This window comes from Thamnophis elegans, chromosome 11 (assembly GCF_009769535.1).
Source record: "Thamnophis elegans isolate rThaEle1 chromosome 11, rThaEle1.pri, whole genome shotgun sequence".
NCBI classification, from domain to species: Eukaryota; Metazoa; Chordata; class Lepidosauria; order Squamata; family Colubridae; genus Thamnophis; species Thamnophis elegans.
The window spans coordinates 45,080,260-45,104,096 of NC_045551.1; the positions used below are offsets into that span (position 1 = coordinate 45,080,260).

General features: G+C 41.2%; 1 protein-coding gene across 2 annotated transcripts in view; it reads left to right on the plus strand.

Annotated features, from left to right (window-relative positions):
* Positions 1–2,671: 2,671 nt before the first annotated feature.
* Positions 2,672–23,837, plus strand: part of ITGBL1 (integrin subunit beta like 1) — a 191,863-nt gene continuing 170,697 nt past the window's right edge. For both annotated transcript variants that reach the window (XR_004256143.1, XM_032226145.1), the window contains exons 1-2: positions 2,672–2,896; positions 4,802–5,013. Coding sequence is in view for 1 of the 2 variants with exons in the window: in XM_032226145.1 (XP_032082036.1) it covers positions 2,796–2,896; positions 4,802–5,013 (313 nt within the window). In the remaining variant the exon portion in view is untranslated. The remainder of the gene's footprint in view (positions 2,897–4,801; positions 5,014–23,837) is intronic.

The window sequence follows — 23,837 nt, forward strand, 5'->3', positions numbered from 1 at the left end:
AGGAGAGATAAGAAGAAGTCCTGGCAATGACGAAGAGCAGGAAAATCGAAGAAAGAGACAGAGGGACTAATTCTGACTGCACAAGACCAAGCCTTTAGAACAAATGCATATACTGTAAAGTCAAAATTGAGGAGAAGCAACAGATAGCAAATGCTGTTTCGGGGGACACTCCCCCCCCAAAAAACCCCCAGTGAGCCATCTAGTTAGCTACTGCAAGAAGACTGCACAGACTGACTACAAACAATGCCATGACAAAATAGCAGTGACATGCAGTCAGGGGAGGCAGGGGAGGCAGGGCCTCACCACTGTCATCATGAAAAGAAAAAAAAATTAAAAGGAAAAAGGCTGAGGTAGTTGCTGCCAGAGTCACGGTGGATGACTCTGCTTAGTGCTTAACTGTTAAAAAAAAGCCTCTAAAAAAAGTGCCCTCTGCAGGAGGAGGCGAGAGAACCACGTGCCTCATTTAGTCTATCTTTATGATCACTTGAGCAGAGTTAAGCAAGGGTTAAAAGGTGAAAAAATCCTTATGTAGATGAGGCACATGGTTCTCTCGCCTTCTCCTGTAGAGGGCCCTTTTTTAAGAGGTTTTTTTTAAAACAATTAAGCAGAGTCATCCATTGGAGGCTTTGGCAGCAGCTAATCCAGCCTGACCAGTAGCTCTTGCCTTTTTCTTTTTACATTTTTTACATTTTCATCATAGCAGACAAGAGAAGAGTTGAAATCCTCTGTGAAACAGCTGGAAAAGGTATGTGGTTCGGAGGGAGGGGGGAGGAATTCAAAATTATTGTAATTTGTAAGTAATTGTAATTTGTAATATTATAAGTAATTTGTGTGTGTGTGTGTGTGTGTGTGTGTGTGTGTTTTACCCGCCTCTGCTGGCGCGCGGGCTGGCACTTTATTTTTTATTTTTTAAAGCCATGCTGCCGTGCCCACCATAGAGCGGGACACGTCCCGCTCTATGGCCGGCGCAGCACCAGGACTTTAAAGCCATGCCGCCGCGCCTGCCATAAAGCAGGATGCATCCTACTCTATGGCTGGCACGGCGCCAGGACTTTGAAGCCATGCCGCTGCGCTGGGACTTTAAAGTCATGCCGCCGCACCAGCCATAGAGCAGGACACGTCCTACTTTACGGCCAGTGCTGCGCCGGAACTTTAAAGCTATGCCGCCGCGCCGGCCATTTAAAGCCATGCCATGCCACTCTATGGCAGAAAGCCACGTTGGGTCTTTGGCGCGGCTTTCCAAAAGCCCTGCCGAAGCCCCGGCGCTGGCAGACATAGGACGGCAGACATAGGTACCAAGAGTAACAGGTCCCTTGACTAAACATCTTAAAACATCTGGAGTACCACTTGAACACCATTGGCATTGAAAAAATCTCCCATTAGTCAATTGCAAAACACAACTTGGAACAGGTTACATGCTACAATGATACCTTTAATGGAAGGTATATGCATTAATGTCATCAAACAGCAACTGCCTATCCCAGGTCCTTGGGTAGGAATCTATAAGTGGATAAAAATGCCAATTTGTCTGAATATGTGGCTGTGCATCAACCATAATGGTAATAATAAATTTAATTCATTATTAATTTACTTAATAATAAAGAACAATAGCATGCATTGGCTGATAATTTAAAAGACAGCCAAGAACAAGCATTGATACAAGTTAAAAATTGGAACAGAAAACAAAATACAAATATTAAAATAATGTAATAAAAACATGAACGATATACTGGCAAGGAAATGGTTTAAATGGTCAATGACAGACCTGCCCCAACTTAGACATTTAGGAAAGAAGAAAATGGCAGACTATAGTCCAGGTTCCTCTCTCATTTTTTTCTTGGACTCTGCATAAGAAGAGAGGCTGTGATTCTACCATTGAAATGCCACCTTGCCTTTTTTTTTCTTTGAGCCTCCAAAAGATGTACCTGCCTAAGCTGATATTTCAGGGCTTCACATCTATGCATCAGCAAATAAATGCAGAGAGCACCCACTGCTTTATAGGTTCTTTCCCTGTCAAAAAGATAAGTGCTTGGGGCAGGGGAGGGGATATCTAATTATGAACACAGGAAATACATGTTTGTAGATCTGTGTTCTGTGTCTTTTGCCTACACGCTGTCAAATGCAGTGAGAAGCCTAGTTTTGCTCTTGTGTGATGTTTGAAAACTGATTACATCTCTTACATTGAGCAGATGCTTGGACACTGCAGTTGTTGTCAGCTTGACATCCTGAAGGTCAGCAGGAACAGTTTCTAATGTGCTGCTTCTGCTGGCTAAGAGGGAGGGGAAGCACCAAGTCACTTTCTCTTTTTCCGTCTCCGCGGAAGAATTTGAAGCATTCACCTGTGCTTTTAACACTGAGTATGGCTAGATTTCCATGCCAAACCTACCAAAGGATATATTTCTCCCAATCTTTTTTACCATCACTATCACACAAACCTCGATTCATCAAAGAACACTTCTGGGGAAAAAGGTGTCTTAAGGTGTCTGGCTTTCAGAATCAGAAGTGTTTGCTCAAAACCATAAACAGGATGCTTTATTATGTCAAAATAAGCCATCTGGCTGTACAACTGTTTCTAATTACTTCCCCAGCCTAGACTGTAAAGTTCAGGGTTTGGCACTAGCCTTTCCTTCCAGGATGCTGCCCAAATCCAGCTTCCAGACAGCTAATCAAAGGCACTTGGTGGAGCACAGTGGGGGAAGGAGCTGGTTTTGGCCAGCTCAGAACATAGCAAGCCGAGTGGGTCTCTGCGTTTCAAGTCTCCAGGAGAACTTTTACCGCCACCCTTGGATTTAATCATGCATACAAAGGGCTTTCTCAGCTTGGTGCGGCTGCTATTCACCTCTTCAGTCTTCATTTTCTTGCCTGCTATTCCACAAAGTTCATCCTTGTCCCCGCGGTAAGCTCTATCAGTCTGCTTTGACAATAAGCTTTGAGGTCTGGACAACAGGGTGCAGGGAGAAAGTGCTGCTAAATTGAGTGCGTCTATGGCTTTTTATTTCCTCAAACGGCTGCTTGTCTCTGTAACTTTAAGCAGAAATCCTGTTTTGATGTGAGAACAAACCTCTTGATGTACCGTTTGTCAGTGAAGCGGAGATATATTATATATATATACGCCATACATCAATACTCCGGATGAGTGGGGCTAGGCTAAACTGGCCTTGAATTTTGAATGTAGTGCCCCCTTGAGTGCAAAAGGGGAATTTCCGAAGTGTATCTGGGTCTTTAAATAGTCTCTATTTAATTTAATCTACTCATTTATAAACTTGCCGGTCAGGGCTGCCAGTTTCATGCTATTCCGTTTAAACTCATGTCTTCTAAAAGCCCTGACTCAGAAGTACCAATAATAAAGAAATGCATACATCTTCAAAAATTCTGGTTATGAGACTAGCAATGTATCCAGGAGTGCTGAAAAGACCCTGGCCTGGCATTTGTACGGCCTTGAAAGTTTATACTTAAAATCTGGAATAGGATTTGAAAGGACTTTGACACCTTAGTGGTTCCTTTATCTAGATGAATCTCTTAAAATCTATCCCATTGTCAACAATCTGAAACTTTTCTTTTGGGGAATGGCGAACTGGTGAGCTATAATTACCAAAGCCTGATGCTTTGCAATATAATAAATTCCTATAGAAAGGTTTCAAAGATGAATTTGCTCACAAGGGAATAAATGATTTGTCAGAAATAAAGGTGACATGTTTGATTACTTGGACAACTTTCCCAAACATTTTTGCTAACAATGGTTCTATGTTAGATGACCTCTTTATAGCTCTCTATGGATGAATCAGTCATAGGATTGTGCAGTGCTTCAGTTTCAGTTCCCAAAAGATGCTTCAGAATAGCAATAGCAGTTAGACTTATATACCGCTTCATAGGGCTTTCAGCCCTCTCTAAGCGGTTTACAGAGTCAGCATATCGCCCCCACAGTCTGGGTCCTCATTTCACCCACCTCGGAAGGATGGAAGGCTGAGTCAACCTTGAGCCGGTGAGATTTGAACCGCCGAACTGCAGATAGCAGTCAGCTGAAGTGGCCTGCAGTACTGCACTCTAACCACTGCGCCACCGGGCCTCCCAGAACACATGAAGTTACAAGCAGAACGGTTGCCTGCAACAGTTTAAAGCAGCTGTGTCAGGTCTCATGATTCTTAGAAGACCAGGCTGCTTTAAACAGTTGCAGGAAGTCTCTCACTGAAATGAACATGCTTCTGAAGCACCATTTTGGAATCAAATCAAAAACACTGCACAGTGATAGTAAGCATCATCCTTTTTATTCTTGAATCTTTTCAGCATCCTATGAAATAGTTTATTTGCAGGTCAGCAAAAGCATGGATCCATTTTAGTAAATGTGTGACTGACAGAATGGTTTATCCAAGGGCTAATTCAGATTGTGTGGTCTTTGCAGAAGAAAATAATGCTATGAACCAAGTTTTGGGTTTGGTTTGGTTTCTTCCATAGCTGTAATATCCCTGTGATTAGAGAACAAACGAAAGTATATGATACCATCAAGAGAGTAAAAGAATTGAAATGGTCACACAGCAAGAAGAACTGATGGCAGGTGGATCAAGGCAGTCACAGAATGGATCCCACTTGATGAAAAGCGTCCATGAAATAGATCTAAAACAAGATGGATCGACGACATCAGCAAATATGTAGGTCCAATTGGCAGAAGAAAGCTCGGGACCATATAGGTTGGAAACATGTGGAAGAAGCCTTCACCCTACAGTGGATAGACAATGGCTAAAATGAGATGATGAGGATGAATGCCCAGGTCTTTGCAACTTGCTATTTTTTTCATCCTCTTCAGGAGTGGTTTACAAAGCACCTCCTCTTGCAGACTTTCCCAGTCTGAGTCAGAGCAGCGATGTCAAATCCCAGGTGGAAAACTGTGCAGCGGCAGAGGCCAGTGTGACTGTGGGGTCTGCATCTGTCAAGTGACTGAGCCAGGCAAATATTATGGACCATTGTGTGAATGTCACGAATGGGTATGTGAAACCTATGGTGGAGAAATCTGTGCAGGTAAGCAAGATGCAGCAATTCCAAAGGGTTCCACAGTATGTTTAAGGACCGGTCCTGGCAGTTTTTACATCCATCTGAACCAGTGTTGGGCTTTACCAAATTGTGGGCATTTTTCACTGGATTGTTTTAAATTTCTCAGTATAGATAACTGAATCCACCAACAGAATTAGAATTAAAATGGCACACTCATTGAAGGACAATAGCAAAACAACAACAACAACAACCCAATAGTGTTATAGAGCTAAAATTCCTCATCCTCTCCATCTTTAAATATTTGGGTCCTTTGTAAAATTAAACAGAAATTTTAACTGAACTGCTATTTCTTTAACTGAAATCACTTTTGATTTTGGAGTTGGATTGATGGACCAGCATTAACTTGATACCTTTTGTTAGGTAAGCTCCCCATTGGGAGAGCGAGTACGTTCAGAGAAGCGTTGTGAGAGTTATGTTGGAGAACACAAAAACCAGCATACAGTGACACTGTAGTTTAAATAGGCTTTTACTTTCGTGGAAATAGAGGTATCAGAGTCCATCAAACAGTCCAAGTCATACACGGTTAAGTCAGTCAGTCATCAATGTCTTTCAGTTAAGGGATAATCCAAATAACATAGTCCAGTATCATATAATCAGTTCAGTACTCAAAGTTTGCTAGCAGTTGCAAAACTTACAATAGCTCACGGAACTTTCTAACAGCCAGCTTCCAAAACACTCAGATCAGATCAGCCCAGCATCTAACAAAACAGAGAGCTAACAATCATTCTGGCTCCCTCTTATGGCCGATTAAGGAAAACAGTAACCAATCACATTTTACAGTGTGATTTAAAGAAACAGGTATAGCATTGTTACATGATTTATATATTGCCAACCCAACCGTTAGAATTATATTCCTAACTTCTTTTTACATTCCAGCTTAACTAGGAAGGTTGTTGGGCTTCTAAATCTTTTTTTTCCTGACAAACCACTATTTAGATCTATTTGACGCATACCAATGTAATGTGATGCTGTACAACAATAGCATGTCCTTAATGACCATTAGAAATAAAGAATTTACTATAGTATATTATATTAGGAATATGAGTGATCTGGATTTGAAAGGGAAAATATGATTTGAAATATATAATGGGCGTGCACCTAGTGATGGTTATTATCTCCTTAATGTCCCTTCCTGACCCTGCATTAACCATGCATTGATTAAATGTTAGTTTTAGTTTTACATTGTATTGTATTTGTATTTATTAGTTTGTCAAACATGTACAAGATAGCAGATATAAATGTAAACATGGACATGAACAAAAGAAATGAATACAAATAAATGGGGACAGTAGGACAGGGATGGTAGGCACCAGTGGTGGGATTCAGCCAGTTTGCACCTATTCAGGAGAACCGGTTGTTAACTTTCTAGGCAGTTCGGAGAACCGGTTGTTGGAAGAAATCTCCTTTTGTTTTTCCCCACTTTACAGGGCTAATCCTGTAAGGAAGGCAGGAAGGAAACATTCTGGTGTTGTTTCTAGCCTCGTCTTTGTTGACCTGCTTACAGAAACTGTCTCTCCGGTTAACCCTGATTACATTGTAAGAGCTAAGGCGAAGCAACCATCAACGGGAGTGACATTGAGTTGGCCACACCCACCCAGCCACGTGACCACTGAGCCCCGCCTACCCAGCTGGCCATTAGGGCAGAGAACCGGTTGTTAAATTATTTGAATCCCACCACTGGTAGGCACGCTGGTGGGCTTATGCATGCCCTCTTACAGACCTCTTAAGAATGGGGTGAGGTCCACGGTAGACAGTCTAAGGTTGAAGCTGTGAGGGTTTGAGGATGTAACAATGGAGTCGGGTAGAGCATTTCAGGAGTTGACTACTCTGTTACTGAAGTCGAATTTTCTGCAATTGAGTTTGGAACGGTTTACCTTGAGTTTGTATCAATCGTTTGCCCCTGTATTATTGAGGCTGAAGCTGAAGAAGTTGTTGACAGGTAAGATGTCACAGCAGACCATTTTATGTACAGGGCTTAGATCATAGTGCAGGTAGTGCAGTTCCAGATTGTCTAAATCTCACCGGCTCAGGGTTGACTCAGCCTTCCATCCTTCCGAGGTGGGTAAAATGAGAACCCAGATTGTTGGGGGCAATATGCTGACTCTCTGTAAACCGCTTAGAGAGGCCTGAAAGGCCTATGAAGCGGTATATAAGTCTACTGCTATTGCTATTGCTATTGCTAAGCTCAATTGTATTGACCTTAGAAGACTTGGAGGGGCTCATAATATAAGTCAGGATCTAGATGCACTCTTGGTTCTCAATTGCCATTTATGGTTCCAAACTTTTAGTGACAATTTGATACATAAACTGGCAGGGTCTAGGAGAAGAGTCTTTTATGCCATGACTCCTGCCTCTGGAACATCATGCTGCTCAAGATCAAATCTTTAATTTTATATTATTGTTTTTTTGATGTTGTAAATCACCCAGTAACTTGACGATGAGATGGATGACATGTTAAATTTAATAAGTAAGTAAACATTAGCAACTCACACCAGGAAAATAACTCTTTGTTGATACTTTCTACCCTACTAAAAAGCAAGTTGATTAATTTCTTGTGTGTCGGTAGTATTCCTCATACACTCAACTTCTTTCATACTAGTATCTCACGATCACATAGAGGTGGCTTCTAGGGACAATACCAAGAGTGACACAGAAGAACCAAGAGTCCAAGTGGCTAGAAAGATTTCATGCTAGGAAATTCAAGAGCATCCTTAGTTTGAGAATCATTAGTATTAGGGCTCTGATATTTGGGTTTGTTTTTGGGGGGAGGGGGATAGAAATGCCTTTGAGTCACTGTTGAATGTTTTTTTTTCCCAACAAGATTTCTGAAATCTTATTCTCCAAGGCACCTGAGGGTAGAACAAGAAGCAATGGGTGGAAACTAATCAAGGAGAGAAGCAACTTAGAACTGAGGAGAAATTTCCTGACAGTTAGAACAATTAATCAGTGGAACAGCTTGCCTCCAGAAGTTGTGAATGCCCCAACACTGGAAGTCTTTAAGAAGATGTTGGATAGCCATTTGTTTGATACGGTATAGGGTTTCCTGCCTAGGCAAGGGGTTGGACTAGAAGACCTCCAAGGTCCTTTCCAACTCTGCTATTGTGTATTGTATAAATGATTAGGGCTGAGAAAGACTGAAGACCAAAATCACCTAGCTGGCTTTGTGCCTGAAGCCAGGATTACAACACAGTCTCCCAGATTTTAGCCTAGTGCAGAGGTCAGCAACCTGCAACTCTGGAGCCTCAATGTGGCTCTTTTATCCCTCTGGTGAGACTCCCTGTCATTGGTCGGCTCCACAATTGATAGGGCTTTTGGTTAGGACAAGTAGAGGAAAAAGGACACCGTGCTAGGAGGAGACTCTATGATGGGGGACCAGACTTCCAATCAGCTTCAGAATTGAACAGGGGGCTTCTGGTTTCTGACCTTTGTGGCTCTTCAAGTGTTTAAGGTTGCCGACCCTTGGCCTAGTGCCTTAACAACTCTCTGACACTGCAATTGGAACACTCAATTTCTTTCCTATAGTTTAAGACAGAACTGAAGCACATTTATTTTTTGAAGTTTAATACTGTTAATAATTTTAGATTTTGTATTTTATATCTGTTAGACAACTGTTTTTATTTATATATTTTTCTATAAGCATTTTGTATGTTACCCAGAGCTCCTAAGGGTGTCATATACTTTATTTCAATAACTAGATCAGGTGAATTATGTTTTGATAACTGGTCCAATAAAGCAGGTTTCCAGGTTTCTGATAAATTTAGTAAGGAAATTGCTTTTAAATACTCTCCCCACCATATTATGTAGTCTGGTTTACACCTACTATACAAATTGATTTTCCTTTTTCAGATACAGTAGGCAAGGCAATTTAACAAACCTTTTTAAAACTAGTGATTCATTCCTGCTTATTCAGTTAAAGATAATGCAAATGCTTACTTCTGTCTACATAGTGAATTGATGATAGAAGAATGTGCATGAATTTTCTGATTAGATTCACAAAATCAATCAATCAGTGTCTGGATCTAGTCACCCTCCATTCTTTTTGCACTGTGGGATTGTGCTGTTTATATATTCTGTGTATCCTTTGCTCTTTGTTTTGACTTTTTATTGCAGTTAGAATGATGGCAGATATTACATTAGGTATATAAAATCATTTCCTACCCAGAATTCCCCCTAGACCAGTGGTGGGTTTCGGATCCCGCTGCAACCAATATGGTTGCAACGGGGCCCAGTGTCCTCCACCTGAATGTGCGCAGCATGCACGCACATGCGCACAGCGCACACATGCATCCTACCCTCTAGCAATGCCTCCGCGATGCTCCAGCTGCTCGGCGGAACATCATGCAGGCACTGTACGCGCCGGGTGTGGAAGAGCCAAAGAGTTTAAAGACAGGTAAGAACGATGGGCAGGTGGGTGGGCCCTCCGGAGCACTGTACCGGAACGGTACCCGGTTCTCCGGGCAGACACCTGTACTCCCATACCAGGGCATACCGCCTGCAACCTACCACTACCTTAGACGTACCATAATGTCAGACCTACTCAGATTAGTGTGATTTCATGTCTTTCAGCATCTATTGTGCATTACAAAGTAAGATTCTGGCACATGTCTACTGGATTACAGAGACTGACTACTGTAAGACACACTCAATTTCTTTGCATATACATGCATGGATTGTTGCAGAAGGAAGGCTGAACTATTGAGCAGTTTTGATCTGATGAGACTAGAAACCATTGTACAATATATCTGTATTTTCAATTGTTCTAATAGGTAATTTTCTGTTGTCAAGAGTTTTGTAAATCTCAATATAGAGAAATAGAGGAAAACATAATTTCCTCGTTCGTCAAAGTACAGGATGTATTTTTTCCCCCAGATCACATCCTCTTTTAACATTTGTCCCCTTTTCATGAAACGTGTCAGTTTTTTAGGCCAGAGCTCATAATTAGGTCAGTCAGAATGTTACAGAGAATGCCAATAATAACAAATGCAGGCCAGCAATGTGCTTGGAAGATATTATCGGAAAAAATTAATACTAACTCATTTTAGCATCAACTTTACTAAAAGGAAAATATCCAATGTCCAAGTAATTTTTTTTTTACTGCATTGCTTATTTTGACAATGTTATATCATACAGAAAATGTTTATATATATCTCTGTTTGAGCCTTTGTGTCAATCACAATTGATTTGGGGGCTTGTAAGGGCCATGGAGAGCTCACAACTTCACATGGCCTATCCAAATTGTCCATGGATTGGAGTTTGTGAGGGCAAACAAAACCACATTGCCCTCTTCAAGAGGATATAACGTGCAACTCGGGTGGGTTCCTGCCAGTTCTAATCTCTTCTATAGAAGAGGTTCCACAAATATATAGTGCTGTTTAGAACCGGTTCCAGCTCCCTCCCCCTGCCTGTCTGCACATCATCAAGTTGAAGAGCGAGAGGAGGAATTCTGGGAATTGAAGTCCACAAGTCTTCAAGCTGTCATGTTTGAACACCCCTCGGGTTTTTTTCTAAAGGGTTAGGGGTGCAAGGGTCTTGTAACTTGACAGCTTTAAGACTTGCACACTTCAATGCCAGAGTTCCTGAGTCAACATGACTGGGAGTTGAAGTCCACAAGTCCTAAAGCTGTCATGTTTGAACACCCCTGGGTTTTTTTTCTAAAGGGTTAGGGGTGCAAGGGTCTTGTAAATTGACAGCTTTAAGACTTGCGTGCTTCAAATGCCAGTTTCTGAGCCAACATTTTGGTTGCTAAGCAAGAGCATTGTTAAGTGAGTTTCACCACATTTTACAAGTTGGCCATGCCCACCCAGTCACACGACTGCCAAGCCACTCCCACTCAGTCACATGGCTGGCAAGCCACTCCCACCCAATCACACAGCCGGCAAGCCACCCCCACAAAGCAGGCCACACCTACAGAAGAGATTCTAAAAAAAATTGAAACCCACCACTGGTGCAACTGGACTAGCTATCTCTGCTATTTTTTCATTATTGTTATGCAGTGGTGGCTTCAGAGTGGGAAATGTGTGCTGTTTTCACTATAAACTTAAACTGAAATTTGGCATTATCAATATTTATTCTGAAACTTAACTCTGAAACACTCTGTCAAACTCGCCACGTCACGTTGCCATCATGTGACTTTTGCTATGTTTTTCCCAATCGCGGAGCTGGGGTGAGCATGGGCTGTGTGATGCATCCAGCCCATGGGCTGCCAGTTTGACACCCCTGTCTAGCACTAATCCTCCCTGAATCCTATGGCATTTAAGTACTGGGCCAGGAGGAGAATCAGGATCATATTGTTTAACTGTCAGATACTTTGAGTTCATAACATTCACAAATTTCTTTCTTCTATACAATAATGTTCTGACCCCCTCCTCCGCCCAGTAATGAATGCCAAGACAAGCTTAGCTGGAATGCCACAACCCTTTATAAGCAGGAAACATAAATCTTGGTGGCTGAAAGCTCAAACACCAATGAACAGATAAAGAACCTTGGCAGCAACCCAGACTCCGACAGATACAGATAACAGCTTCTCCAGCATTGATAATTAAGTTAAATCCTGCAACCAGACTCCTCCCAAAGTTCCTCCTTATATAGTATGTTGAGAGGAGCCTAATTGCCCTTGTCACCTGAAGCCTGGATTATTGCAATGCGCTCTACATGGGGCTACCCCTGAAAAGCGTTCGGAGACTACAGCTAGTCCAGAATGCAGCCATATTACACCTATCATCCGCGAGCTGCACTGGCTGCCAATTGGTCTCCGGATGCAATTCAAGGAGTTGGTCATTACCTTTAAAGCCCTACATGGCTCAGGACCAGCGTATTTGCAAGACCGCCTAGTGCCACATACCCCTCAACGGCCGATAAGATCCCACAGGGTGGGCCTCCTTAGGACGCCGTCAGCCGGACAGTGTCGGCTGGTGGGGCCTCGGAGGAGGGCCTTCTCTGTGGCCGCTCCGACCCTGTGGAATCAGCTACTCCTAGAGGTCCGGACCTCGCCCACCCTCATGGCCTTCAGAAAAGCTGTTAAAACCTGGCTGTTCCAGCAGGCCTGGGGCTATTGACCTTATTATGTAGGGTCCAGCCCCAATTTGAATGTATGCGTGTTGGAGAATTTTAATCTTTATTTTTATTTTATTTTGTCTGTTTTTCTTTTCTTGTTCTGTGTAAGCTGCCCGGAGTCCTCCGGGATTGGGCGGCCTATAAATCTAACAAATTAAATTAAATTACATTAATTACAACCACCTGGGTCCAATTATCTTCTGTATCTGCGTAGTTGTTCTCTACATCGATCTGCCCGCCATTGCCAAGTGTCCATGACCAACTCCCTTGTCTCCTCCCCACTGCTCCAAGGCCTGACATCAGGAGCACACTCCCTTTGGCTTTCACCGCTGCTCCATGCCTCAGGCGCCTCCTGGTGGCCAACCAGCCTCTCTGATCCCTGCTCGGAGTCAGAACCCTGTCCAGGGTGCTTCACATCTTCCAGAGCCGACTATAGGGCCCCTCGCTGTTGAAGTCTATTTGCAGCTCCAACGGCTCCTGCAGGGCCACAACACAATACTGTTACTTAGATTTTTTTTATAAAGCAGGAGGTGCGTTATACATCAGGTGCTTAAAAGGATTGTATTAAAATAGATTTAGATCATGAAGGTAAATGAAGAATTCCACATCCGAAATCCTGGCGCATTTAAGGGCTTAAACATTATGAAAATTCTCACCTAAGAGCACAAACAAATCTCTCTTTGAGACTGCAGTTAATAAAATATTTTGTGCTGGGTGAGGGTTTGCATTTATTTCCTGCATGTATGAATGCATAGCAATGAACACATCAAATCTAAACAATTAACACTGTGGGTCACAATATACTTCAAGTAACAGGCCATTGGTATAGAAGAGATTTCCCATTTCACCATGGACAATCAAAAACTATCAATGGATATTGTGGAGAAATACGACTGAGAACATCTCATGGTTGCTTGATGGATTCATCATTATCAGAGAAAGATAGTAAAGTTTGATTCAGAGTGCTATATATTAGTCCTGGCATCTATCATATTTTGGAATTTGCTACATGTGGAAATGTTTTGGATAGGATATGAATGTTCTCTGAGGATAAACAGCAATATTATTTTCCATCCTTATTCAAGTACAGAAATATAATTTGTTCTTATTATGCTATTAAGTTGGATTATGACCTTTTTTATTTTGAAAGTAATGCCCCCCAACCAAGAGACCCTTAGACTCTTCTGGACAAATGGCTATTCAATCTCTTCTTAAGGTTGCCTAAGATTCCCTAAGGTTTCCTAACATTCCTCATACCCCTTTCATTATACATGAAATCTCTGAGCTAGACTCCCTTGGGAACTTCTCATATAACATATAAGGACAATACCATTCATACCAGCCTTGTTATTGAAATAGATTAGAACTTGGCCACTGAAGTAATGCAATTTATTTTGGCCTGATTTTCTCCTGACTCAAGGACCAGAAGAGAGTACTTTATCTGCCTGACTGTGCTTTATACACTGGGACATGCACCCTAGATGGTAGCAAAGAGGCTCAGAAAATGCTGAACACTTTGTTGTGATCTAGTGGTCATTTGGATATATGCAGGTCAAATATCATAGCTCCACTGTCTTTTGATTACAAAGGACACACATCTTAGTGGGAAAGTGAAAGGTTAATAGAGCTAAAGTTAATAAACTGGAGTGGAAAAGATGGATTGATTATACTCAAAGTAAATATGGGACTAAAAAATTCCAGATAGCTTATGATTAGAGACCAGGAACGATATAAATTGTCTAGAGCTAGTCTAGCAAGGAGGAGCTAAAGCTCAATTGAGAGATGTTCTTAACTATCTTCTTTTTTCTAAGTGTATTTTAGATTGTTTTTGTTAAAGATTTATACCCTGTATTGGTTCTGGGAAGTCAGGGGGCGGGGGAGGGTGGGGGTGGGGGGGAGGGCGGGGGGAGGGAAGTAAATATTTGTAAAGCTTGTTTTTCAAAATTCTCCTTAAAAAAAATAGAACTAAAGTTAATAAAAGGCTGTTTCCTTCATATGGGGTTTGTAAATCAGAATTAATCGCAACAAGCATTAAATACTTGCTTTCACTTGTTTAAGGTCTCTGCTGTTGTTTGTATGCCTAAGAATACTTTTAGAATATTTCTAGACCTGAACATTAATAATTATTTTCAATTAAATTAATATGGTATTGCAATGAGATAAACATGTTAGATTTTTAAAAAAATAAGAGAGGAAGGGATGGCAAAATAATAACTTTAAAAGGTAAGGTGAGGAAGATTTCCTTTTTCAGACCTTTATTTCCCAAGAAATATTAATTTTATCCTTTTCTTAAAAAAGACTTTTTGTTTTATTAAAAATAATCAAGGCGTCACCTTTCTACCCACTTTTTCAGGTGTAAAGCCAATATACCTTTAGAATTTAGTTTAAATTTACTTGTGAATAGATTTCTTTCAGTAAGTGATCTTGGTAAACAATACTGCATCTGATACCCATCTAGATCTAAAATATTGAGGTATCTAAGAATGTCAACTGGGATGTATGTGGCATGTTCATTTCTCAGTTTAGGTCTGATTTTCAAGTCTTCCCAACATGGCATAGACAAGACAGTGTGGATTTCAAAATCTCTGTTAGATATTTTCTGTTAGCATGAAAGATACTTTGCGGCACAAGCTAGACTCATAAAAAGAGTGAAGTTGTATCCAATCCACTATTCCTATTGGCTGGGTACCAGCTAAAAATGATGTAGAGTTCTAAGCCAGCAACACAATGACTTCCTCATGATTGATTAAAGATATTGTTTGTTAACAAGCCATTTTAGAGCAAAGAAGATGAGATAAAAAGTGAAAGGGAAGATCAGATATAAGAAGAAAAGGAGGACAATGTAAAATAAAAAGAGGTGGATTTATTTATTTATTTGTTTGTTTGTTTGTTTGTTTGTTTGTTTATTTATTTAAAGCTTTTATATGCCGTCCAATCCCAAAGGACTCCAGGAGGCTTACAAACAGAAATATAAAAAACATAAAAACAATACAATTTAAAACAACAGTCATCCCTCATAAATTCATTCTAGTCGGGGCCGGACCTCAATACTGAGGTCAACAGCCCCAGGCCTGCCGGAACAGCCAAGTTTTTACAGCTTTCCTGAAGGCCATCAGAGTGGGTATGGTCCGGATTTCCGGGGGGAGCTGGTTCCAAAGAGTCGGAGCAGCCACCGAGAAGGCTCTCCCCCGAGGGCCCGCCAGCCGACATTGCTTGGCTGACGGCACTCGAAGGAGGCCCAATCTATGGGATCTTACTGGTCGCTGGGAGGTATGTGTCAGCAGGCGGTCTCGAAGGTATCCTGGCCCTAAGCCATGAAGGGCTTTAAAGGTGATCATCTGTTTGTAGAAAAATATTAAAGACAATGAATGTAAAAGGTTATCTATTAGCCACATTTTTGTCTCTTGATTATTATAACAGGTCACAATGAGGTAGATGATGTCCTGAAATAGATTTCTTCTGAACATAGATCAAAATAGACAAATGAATAATTCACAGAAGTCAAAGCATGTTAACAAGAAGATGCCCTTATGCAAGATGAACTGTTTGCCAGTATTGCCATATTATATGAGAGAACAGGAGGAAATCCATCATTGGCAATATATTTGTCTGCAGTCTTTGCCAAGGAGCTCAACAAATTAAAGGGTTCTTCAGCTTGCCAATTTCACAATTGCTATTTGCAGTAGAAAATTAGGTGACTAAATTCTAATTTGAGAAAAGCCATGCATTGTTGTCAGTGATTAAAAGAAAACTGTGGTTATAAAATGCCTATCATGTCAGATCACTCTGATATTGCATGAGAACCATGTCTTATGTGGCATTTGAAAATGTGGAAAATTATAGCTGAACATTATATGATGCTATATTTTAGGAACAGCTATATTGGCTCAATTTTAGGCTTATAAGAAGTGTCCGTATAGCTGATTAAGGAGATGACTTTGAGAGTAATAGACAAGAGCTATTATACTTGCATAAGGGATGTGGTGGTTCAATGGCTAAGATGCTAAGCTTGTCGATCAGAAAGGTCGGCAGTTCGACGGTTCAAATCCTTAGCACCGCATAACGGAGTGCGCTCCTGTTATTTGTCCCAGCTTCTGCCAACTTAGCAGTTCGAAAGCATGTAAAAATGCAAGTAGAAAAATAGGAACCACCTTTGGTAGGAGGGTAACAGCGTTCTGTGCACCTTCAGCGTTTAGTCATGCCGGCAACATGATGACAGAGACTTCTTTGGACAATGCTGGCTCTTCAGCTTTGAAATGAGAGATGAGCACTGCCCCCTAGAGTTGGGAACAACTAGCACATATGTGCGAGGGGAACCTTTACCATTTATTATACACATAAAAAGGGCTGAAATTTTCCTTACATCTGGGAAAACAAGAGAATATTCAGAAGAAAGTTGGTCAGGCCCCTCCCTGAATCATTGAGGTATAAGAGGGAGGGAAAATCAGGCGTGTGAGATTCTATTATTATAGCCTATTTCAATAAAGTATAGAGAATTATAGAATCATAGGGCTGGAAGGCACCTCGAAGGTCTTCTAGTCCAACTTTCTCAAAGCAGAAGGCTTATATCATCCAGTCAAGTGGTTGTCCAGTCTATTTTTGAAAATCTCCAGTGATGGAGCACCCACAATTCCAGGAGGAAAGCTATTCCATTGATTAATTGCTCTCACTATCAAAAAAACAACAACAGTTCAATTCTTCAGTGGATGGTGTTTCCTAATATGATGCACCCTAAAAGGTTGACAGCCCAAGACTTTATATGTTCCCAGAAGATTATATGAACAATTATCCTCTATAATTTGAGCATTGGACTATATGCAATATTTATCAGAAGGAAAAAAAGTTGATGGTCTTCTCCATCATTGACTATCCCGAGAATCAGTGTGGTATCATAATCAGGATATTGCAGCCCCACTTTATCACAGAACTCGCTGAATTACTTGGGATGAGTTTAAAGAAGTTGCAGTGTATGCAGCTGCATTGGTCTCAGAATAATGAGATATCTAAATATTGCAATGGGAAGAGTTTCTATGGGTGAATTTCTAAGCTGGCTTTGATCAACCAGCTAATGCTCCTCTATGTTAGCCAATGAGAAAATTGGATGATGATATTTTTTCCAGATGAATGAATGAATACTTTTTGGAGCCTCAATAGCCCAAAACAACAATAACTCAAAATAACTCTCAAAATAAAATACCTACTGAAGGAAGAACATAGATTTTGCAGCAGTAGTTTCAGGCTTGTTCTTATTGAAGAAGTCTCAATAAGCTTTCTAGCTTTGGCATGAGCATATAAACCATTCTGTATTTGAATCTCTCTGGCAGCTTCCTTCCCTCTGCGGAAGGCTTTCCAATGAGGAAGAGCTCTCTTCCGTCTCCCTCGGCTACCAGATATCTGAATGGGCAGAGGAGCACACATTGTTTATATACCTTGTGTAATCTTAAATGTGCAAACATACCCCTAGCCAAAGGTGAAATGCTACCGGTTTGGATCAGTTCCCCTGAACCAGTAGTAAAAAAGTGCTACTGGTTTGGGCGAACCAGTATTTCCGATGATCAGCTGTGATACGCAATTTATATTAGCTCGAAAGCAGGATTTCCTGCTTTCTAGCTAATTTATCATGTGGCATAGCGGATTTTCCCCTCTCTACCCTGTTTCTCCTAAAATAAGACCTCCCCAGATAATAAGCCCAATCAGGCTTTTGAGCGCACTCACTAAAATAAGCCCTCCCCTGAAAATAAGCCCTCCCCCAAAATATTGTAACACATCAGTGGCCATAAGGTGACCACACTCACCACCTCCTGCACTTCAAAAATAATAAGACCTCCCTGAAAATAAGGCCAAGTGCTTATTTCGGGGGTCAAAAGAAAATAAGATCTTGTCTTATTTTCGGCGAAACACATTACTTACCTTTCAGGCACGCTTGATAGCAGGCTCTGCCCACCTGCCCAGACATCATCACATCCATTTTTGACACTCTGTGCATGAATGGAAGGTCATGTGCATGTGCGGTGCACATGCTCACATTTGCGAACCAGTAGCGAAGGTAAGTAGATTTCACCCCTGCCCCTAGCTATTGTCAAAACTGATTCAGGAGTTAATCGAGAAACATATGGAAAATAAGAACCTAAGGATTCTTCTAAGCAAAGTCGTCATCATGAAATCATTTTGCTGCATGCATAGTATTTGTTGATAGTTCAGACTTCCCCTTGAGTTCATAATTTTCCTGAATTTTGCATTTTTTAAAAAAGATCCCTTCAGAATTACTGGAACATTTTAGCTAAGACTGTCAAAGATTAGTACCAAGTACCCCAGCATAGAAATGCTCAGGATTTTCATGGGGATTGTCATTTATTTAACATTGGTCCATTCTATGTTCCCTGATCTACCGTTCACCAACAAAGAGGGGGGTTTTTTTGTACTGGATTTCCTATATTTTCTCCTGCTCATCCACTCTGCTACATAATTCTTATTTCTGTGAAAAATTGTCATAATCAAACCATACAATATCAATTTCTAGATTCTGCAATGGACAAAAACAATCAGAACATCTCCATATGCTGTGCAAAGAAAGGCATTAAAAACAGGAAATTAAAGTTCATAAACAGTTGAAAAGCTATGCTAGCAGTTGTATACGAATTCAGAATTCAAGCACTTTCTTTTGTGTTGCACTGAGATAGCAAAGTAAAATAGGGAGTTAAAGTCTCTATCAATCTATTTACCAGGCATTACATGAATTATAACTAATATAATTACCCTTGGTGATGTAGAATCCAGAATGTCTTTCACTCTAGGAAAATAGCAAACCACAAGGCATATCTGGTGGGCTAACAAGCATACAGTCACGTGGGCATGCCTTTCAGAGGTGGGATCCAGCAGGTTCTGACCAGTTCTGGAGAACCAGTAGCAGGGATTTTGAGTAGTTCGGAGAACTGGTAAATACCACCTCTGACTGGCCCTGCCTCCATCTATTCTCTGCCTCGTGAGTCCCAGTTGATCAGGAGGCCTTGGGGATTTTTCAGTATCCTTCCCCTGCTATGCCCACCAAACCATGCCCACAGAACCGATAGTAAAAAAAAAAAATGAATCCCAACACAGATGCCTTTCCACCCATAGCTGCTTCAGCCTCAAATGCTTGCAGTGCAGTTGAGGTTTCTGGAGACAGAAGCTTAAGTCCCAAAGGTGCTTTTTCAAGATGCAACTTCTTCAGCTCTAAAGCTTCTTGGATGAATAGCAATAGCAATAGCAGTTAGACTTATATACCGCTTCATAGGGCTTTCAGCCCTCTCTAAGCAGTTTACAGAGTCAGCATATTGCCCCCAACAACAATCCGGGTCCTCATTTTACCCACCTCGGAAGGATGGAAGGCTGAGTCAACCCTGAGCGGGTGAGATTTGAACAGCCGAACTGCAGAACTGCAGTCAGCTGAAGTAGCCTGCAGTGCTGCATTTAATCACTGCGCCACCTCGGCTCTATGAGAGATGAGAAGTAAAACTTCTTCAAAGAAAAAACAGAAAGTCCAGTTGCCTCTTGAAAAAGCACCTTTGGGACAACCATGACCCAAAGTTTCCTTGTCAGAAGGTCACAAAACGTGATCACATGACCCCGGGACACAGCAGCCATCATAAATGTGAACCAGTTGCCAAGTAGCTGAATTTTGAACACATGTTTATGGGGATGTTGCAAAAGTCGTACCATATTTTTGGGAGCATAAGATGTACTGAAGTATAAGACACACCAAGGTTTTAAAGAGGCAAATTAAAAAAAAAAGTTTTTGCACTCTGCAAACCTCCCAAAAACGGCCTGTTTTTCTTAAAAAAAGGGGGGCATGAATAGCCTTTAGGAGGTTTGTAGAGTGCTCCTGGAGGGTAGGGGGGGCAAAATTGAGCAAAAATGGCCAATTTTTCACTCATTTCTGCCCTCCCCAGCCCCCAGGAGCTCTCTGAAAAGCTCTGCACGGCCAATTTGGTGAAGAGGGTGGAGTTTCAGGAGGCAAAAAATGTTTTCAGTGTATAAGATGCACCCAGATTTTCAGCCTCTTTTTTGAGGCAAAAAGGTACGTCTTATACTCAGAAAAATACAATAACTGTGAAAAATGGTCATGAGTCGCTTTTTTTCAGTGCCATGGTAACTTTGAACAGTCACTAAATGAATTGCTGTAAGTCGAAGGACGAGCAATGCAGACAGCATGAAGGGGACACAAGTTCTTGAAACATAGAAGTTTCCTGAAAATTATTTGAAAAGACAGCTTGAATAAATAGAAGTTTCCTGTTTGACAGCTGCATCTTATTATGATGAAGTTCTCTTTATTTGGCAAGATGTCATAGTTGAAACAAGCTAGGCGAGATCACTATAGTGCATTGAATGAAAAATTCAAGAGTAGGAAAGATAAATAGCCTGAGGCAAATATAGAAATTGTATCTTTCCCATTTCATGAGCAAAGGCCAGCTGAACTCGCAGTTGAACTAGAATTGGCAATGGGGCAAAATCATCTAGTGAAGTCTATTTAAGAGAATAAAAAGGCTGCATAGCATATCAATCAAGGTATTATTGTCCTCCCAGCTTCTGCTGCCTGAGGCAACTACTTCTATACTTAATAATAGGGTTAAATCTAGGAAGGAAACTTTTACATAGAAAATGTTAACAATCAACTCTAAGAGTCAGGAAAATCCTTATTCTGAATCCAGGAACTGTACGGCATCTTAAAAATCCTGCAGAGTTAAATGCAGAGAAGAAACTTAGATTTTTTTTAAAAAAAAACCTTGAAATCAAGATTTTAAGTCTCTAAGACTACTTTTTGAATTAGCTACTTTTATTTTATGAAACATTATTGAGTTTGGAGGAAGGAATCTGATATTCCCATAGCTGGTCATTTGTCAGAACCTCAACAGTGACAATATGTTTTGAAAGATTTTCTGAAATGGGGCCTGGGACCATAATTCCCATAATTATCAGCCAGAAACACTGGAAACACATGTAAAAGTATTCCAATATTTAATCCAAGAGCAACCCACTTTCTCCCACATAAGAAAAAACAGCTTTTAGGTATTGAATGAAAGAGTTGCAATTTTCAGAATGACAGCTGCAAAGGAGAGAATCATCATCTCTTGATGGATTCTAGGAGGTTCTTGTCTATTTCTAACATTATATGAGAAGGAGTGAAATTGGTTCCATGTCTCAACCCCCCCCTCCCCAAATAAGCGGAAGCAAGATTTTAAGTCTGATGATGGCTTCCTCCCATATTGTGCTGCTAACCTTTTATGATGCTATTTTTAGATGCTACATGTATAATTCCCAAAGAGCAACCTGCCAATTTCAATAGTACTCTACAAAATCATTTCAAAAATGCTTTTGCACGGTGCAGTCAATTATAAAGACTATTAGTAGTGAGGGAAATAATAAATAACCCATTCATGTATACTGTTCAAAGGATTCACATTAAGTAATAGTGAGCCTGCATTAGATAATGTCACTTTTATAAAATAAAATCATCTTTTTTCTCCTATTTCTTCTGGGTTGACTTAGCCTGGGCTAGAATTCATTACTATACCCTAAATTTGAACTTGTTCTGTGACTTCAGAATATCAGAAAATGCATTCTTCCAGAGGGGACAACCATCAGCCATCTCCTCTAGATGGATGATATCAAGCTTTATCCTAAGAGTAAATGAGACATTACTGAATTGGAGAATGTGGCTGGATGGAAGGTAGAAACAGGGAAGCTGGTTAAGATTGATGGGGTGAAATAGTAGCAGGCCCACCTAGTAGATATACAGACCAGCTACCTTTGTACCCCACAATCACATGGAATCACAATGAGGAGGGAAAGAATATAGCAACATTCAAATACTACCAAAAGATAAGGTAGGCTTTGAAAAACTAGCTCAACAGGAAAACCAAGGTCCAGGTCATTAACATGTATGACCTGCCAGTAATCAGATAACTTGCTTGTATAGTGAACTGGCCAAATGGAGGCTGTCAATAGGAAAGCCCAGAAGTTCCTCACAATGTATACAGGTTTTTAAGAGCCGAGGTGGCACAGTGGTTAAGGTGCAGTACTGCAGGCCACTTCAGCTGACTGTTATCTGCAGTTCAGCAGTTCTAATCTCACTGGCTCAAGGTTGACTCAGCCTTCCATCCTTCCGAGGTGGGTGAAATGAGGACCCAGACTGTGGGGGTGATATGCTGACTCTGTAAACCGCTTAGAGAGGGTTGAAAGCCCTATGAAGCGGTATATAAGTCTAACTGCTATTGCTATTGCTATTGTTTTCACCCCGAGTCTAGCATCCAGTTTCTGTACACCAACTGGAAAGTGAGCTGGTGGGATCTGTTGAATGTCAAAGCCACCCGGACAATGGTACTTTGGTACCCAAAGACAAACCCTTGAGAAAATGCCTTGAGGCAGCAGCAAACATGGGAAGAAGATCAAGTAGAGCAGTGATGGCTAACCTTTTTGGCACCATGTGCCCAAACCAAAACATGTGTGCACGCATGCACGTGCATGTGCCAAAGTGCCATAAACCAGAAGGCCATCTGGCCGGTGTGCATGTCCATGCTGGAAACCAAAAGAGCAGCTGGCAATGGCGTGCATGCCCACAGAGAGGGATCTGTGTGCCACCTCTGGCATGCATGCCATAGGTTCACCAACGCGGAAGTAGAAGAAGCACCATGGGAAGACAAGACCCTGCAAGGACTGTACCATTGACAGACAGCTGAGTTGGCTAACATTAAGAAATCTTACCAGTGGCTGGAAAGTGCTGGAGACAACATTGCCTCCAGCACTGTTGGATCCAACATTGATCATAGTAGCACAAGAACAGATCCTCAGCACCAGATCCAAAGAAGCAGAGATCTGCCGCACTAGATAAGACCCCAGAAACAGACTATGCCAACAGACTTCAGAGACAGTTCAACAGATAGTGTCAGCATATAAGACACAAGCAGCATATACTCAAGTAGCTGGCACTGTGTACAGGAATTTCTGCATAGTATATTGGCTAAACCTCCCAAGCCCAAATGGGAGATTCCACAGAAGGTTATGGGGAACAACAGAGTTGATATTCTGTTGGATTTCCAGATCCAGAGAGACAGGAAGCTACCGAATAATCAACCAGATACCATGTTCTTAAACAAGGAGCAGAGAAGAGCAATGGTGATAGACATACCAGTGTCACATTAGGAAGGAGTATGAAAAAGGTGAACAAGTACCAGGGCCTGAAGGAGGAACTACAGAGGAGGTGGAAAGTAAAGACCAAAAGAACTATCAATGATGGTAGGAGCAGTTGGGGCTGTGACTCCTAAGCTGGAAAAATGGCTCCAGCAGATCCCAGGAATAAAATCAGAGCTCTCTGTCCAGAAAAGGCAATGCTTGGTAGATGACCGGAGATTGAAGACACATACCACCCATTGGGGTGAGAAGGGAATTTATAGTTGTGGGTGCAGGTGTTAAATTTATGTATTACCGGTACATAAAAAGTTAATGATAGAGCACAAGGTCTCAGAAAATCTGCTTTTTACAAGATTAAAAGGATTGTCCCCCAAATCAAAAACCTTTGTGATGTTGAAAGCTTTCAAACTTTCAAATACCACCAAGACTTTTTAAAAATTTCTTCCCAAAACATGCTGTCACTGAAGGTTATGTTTCAAAGACAACATTATTTCTTTAAGCTTTTGCTATTACTGACCTCCTCATGCAAATGGCATCTGGCACCTTGTCCCTCATCCAAATACTGGAGCTAC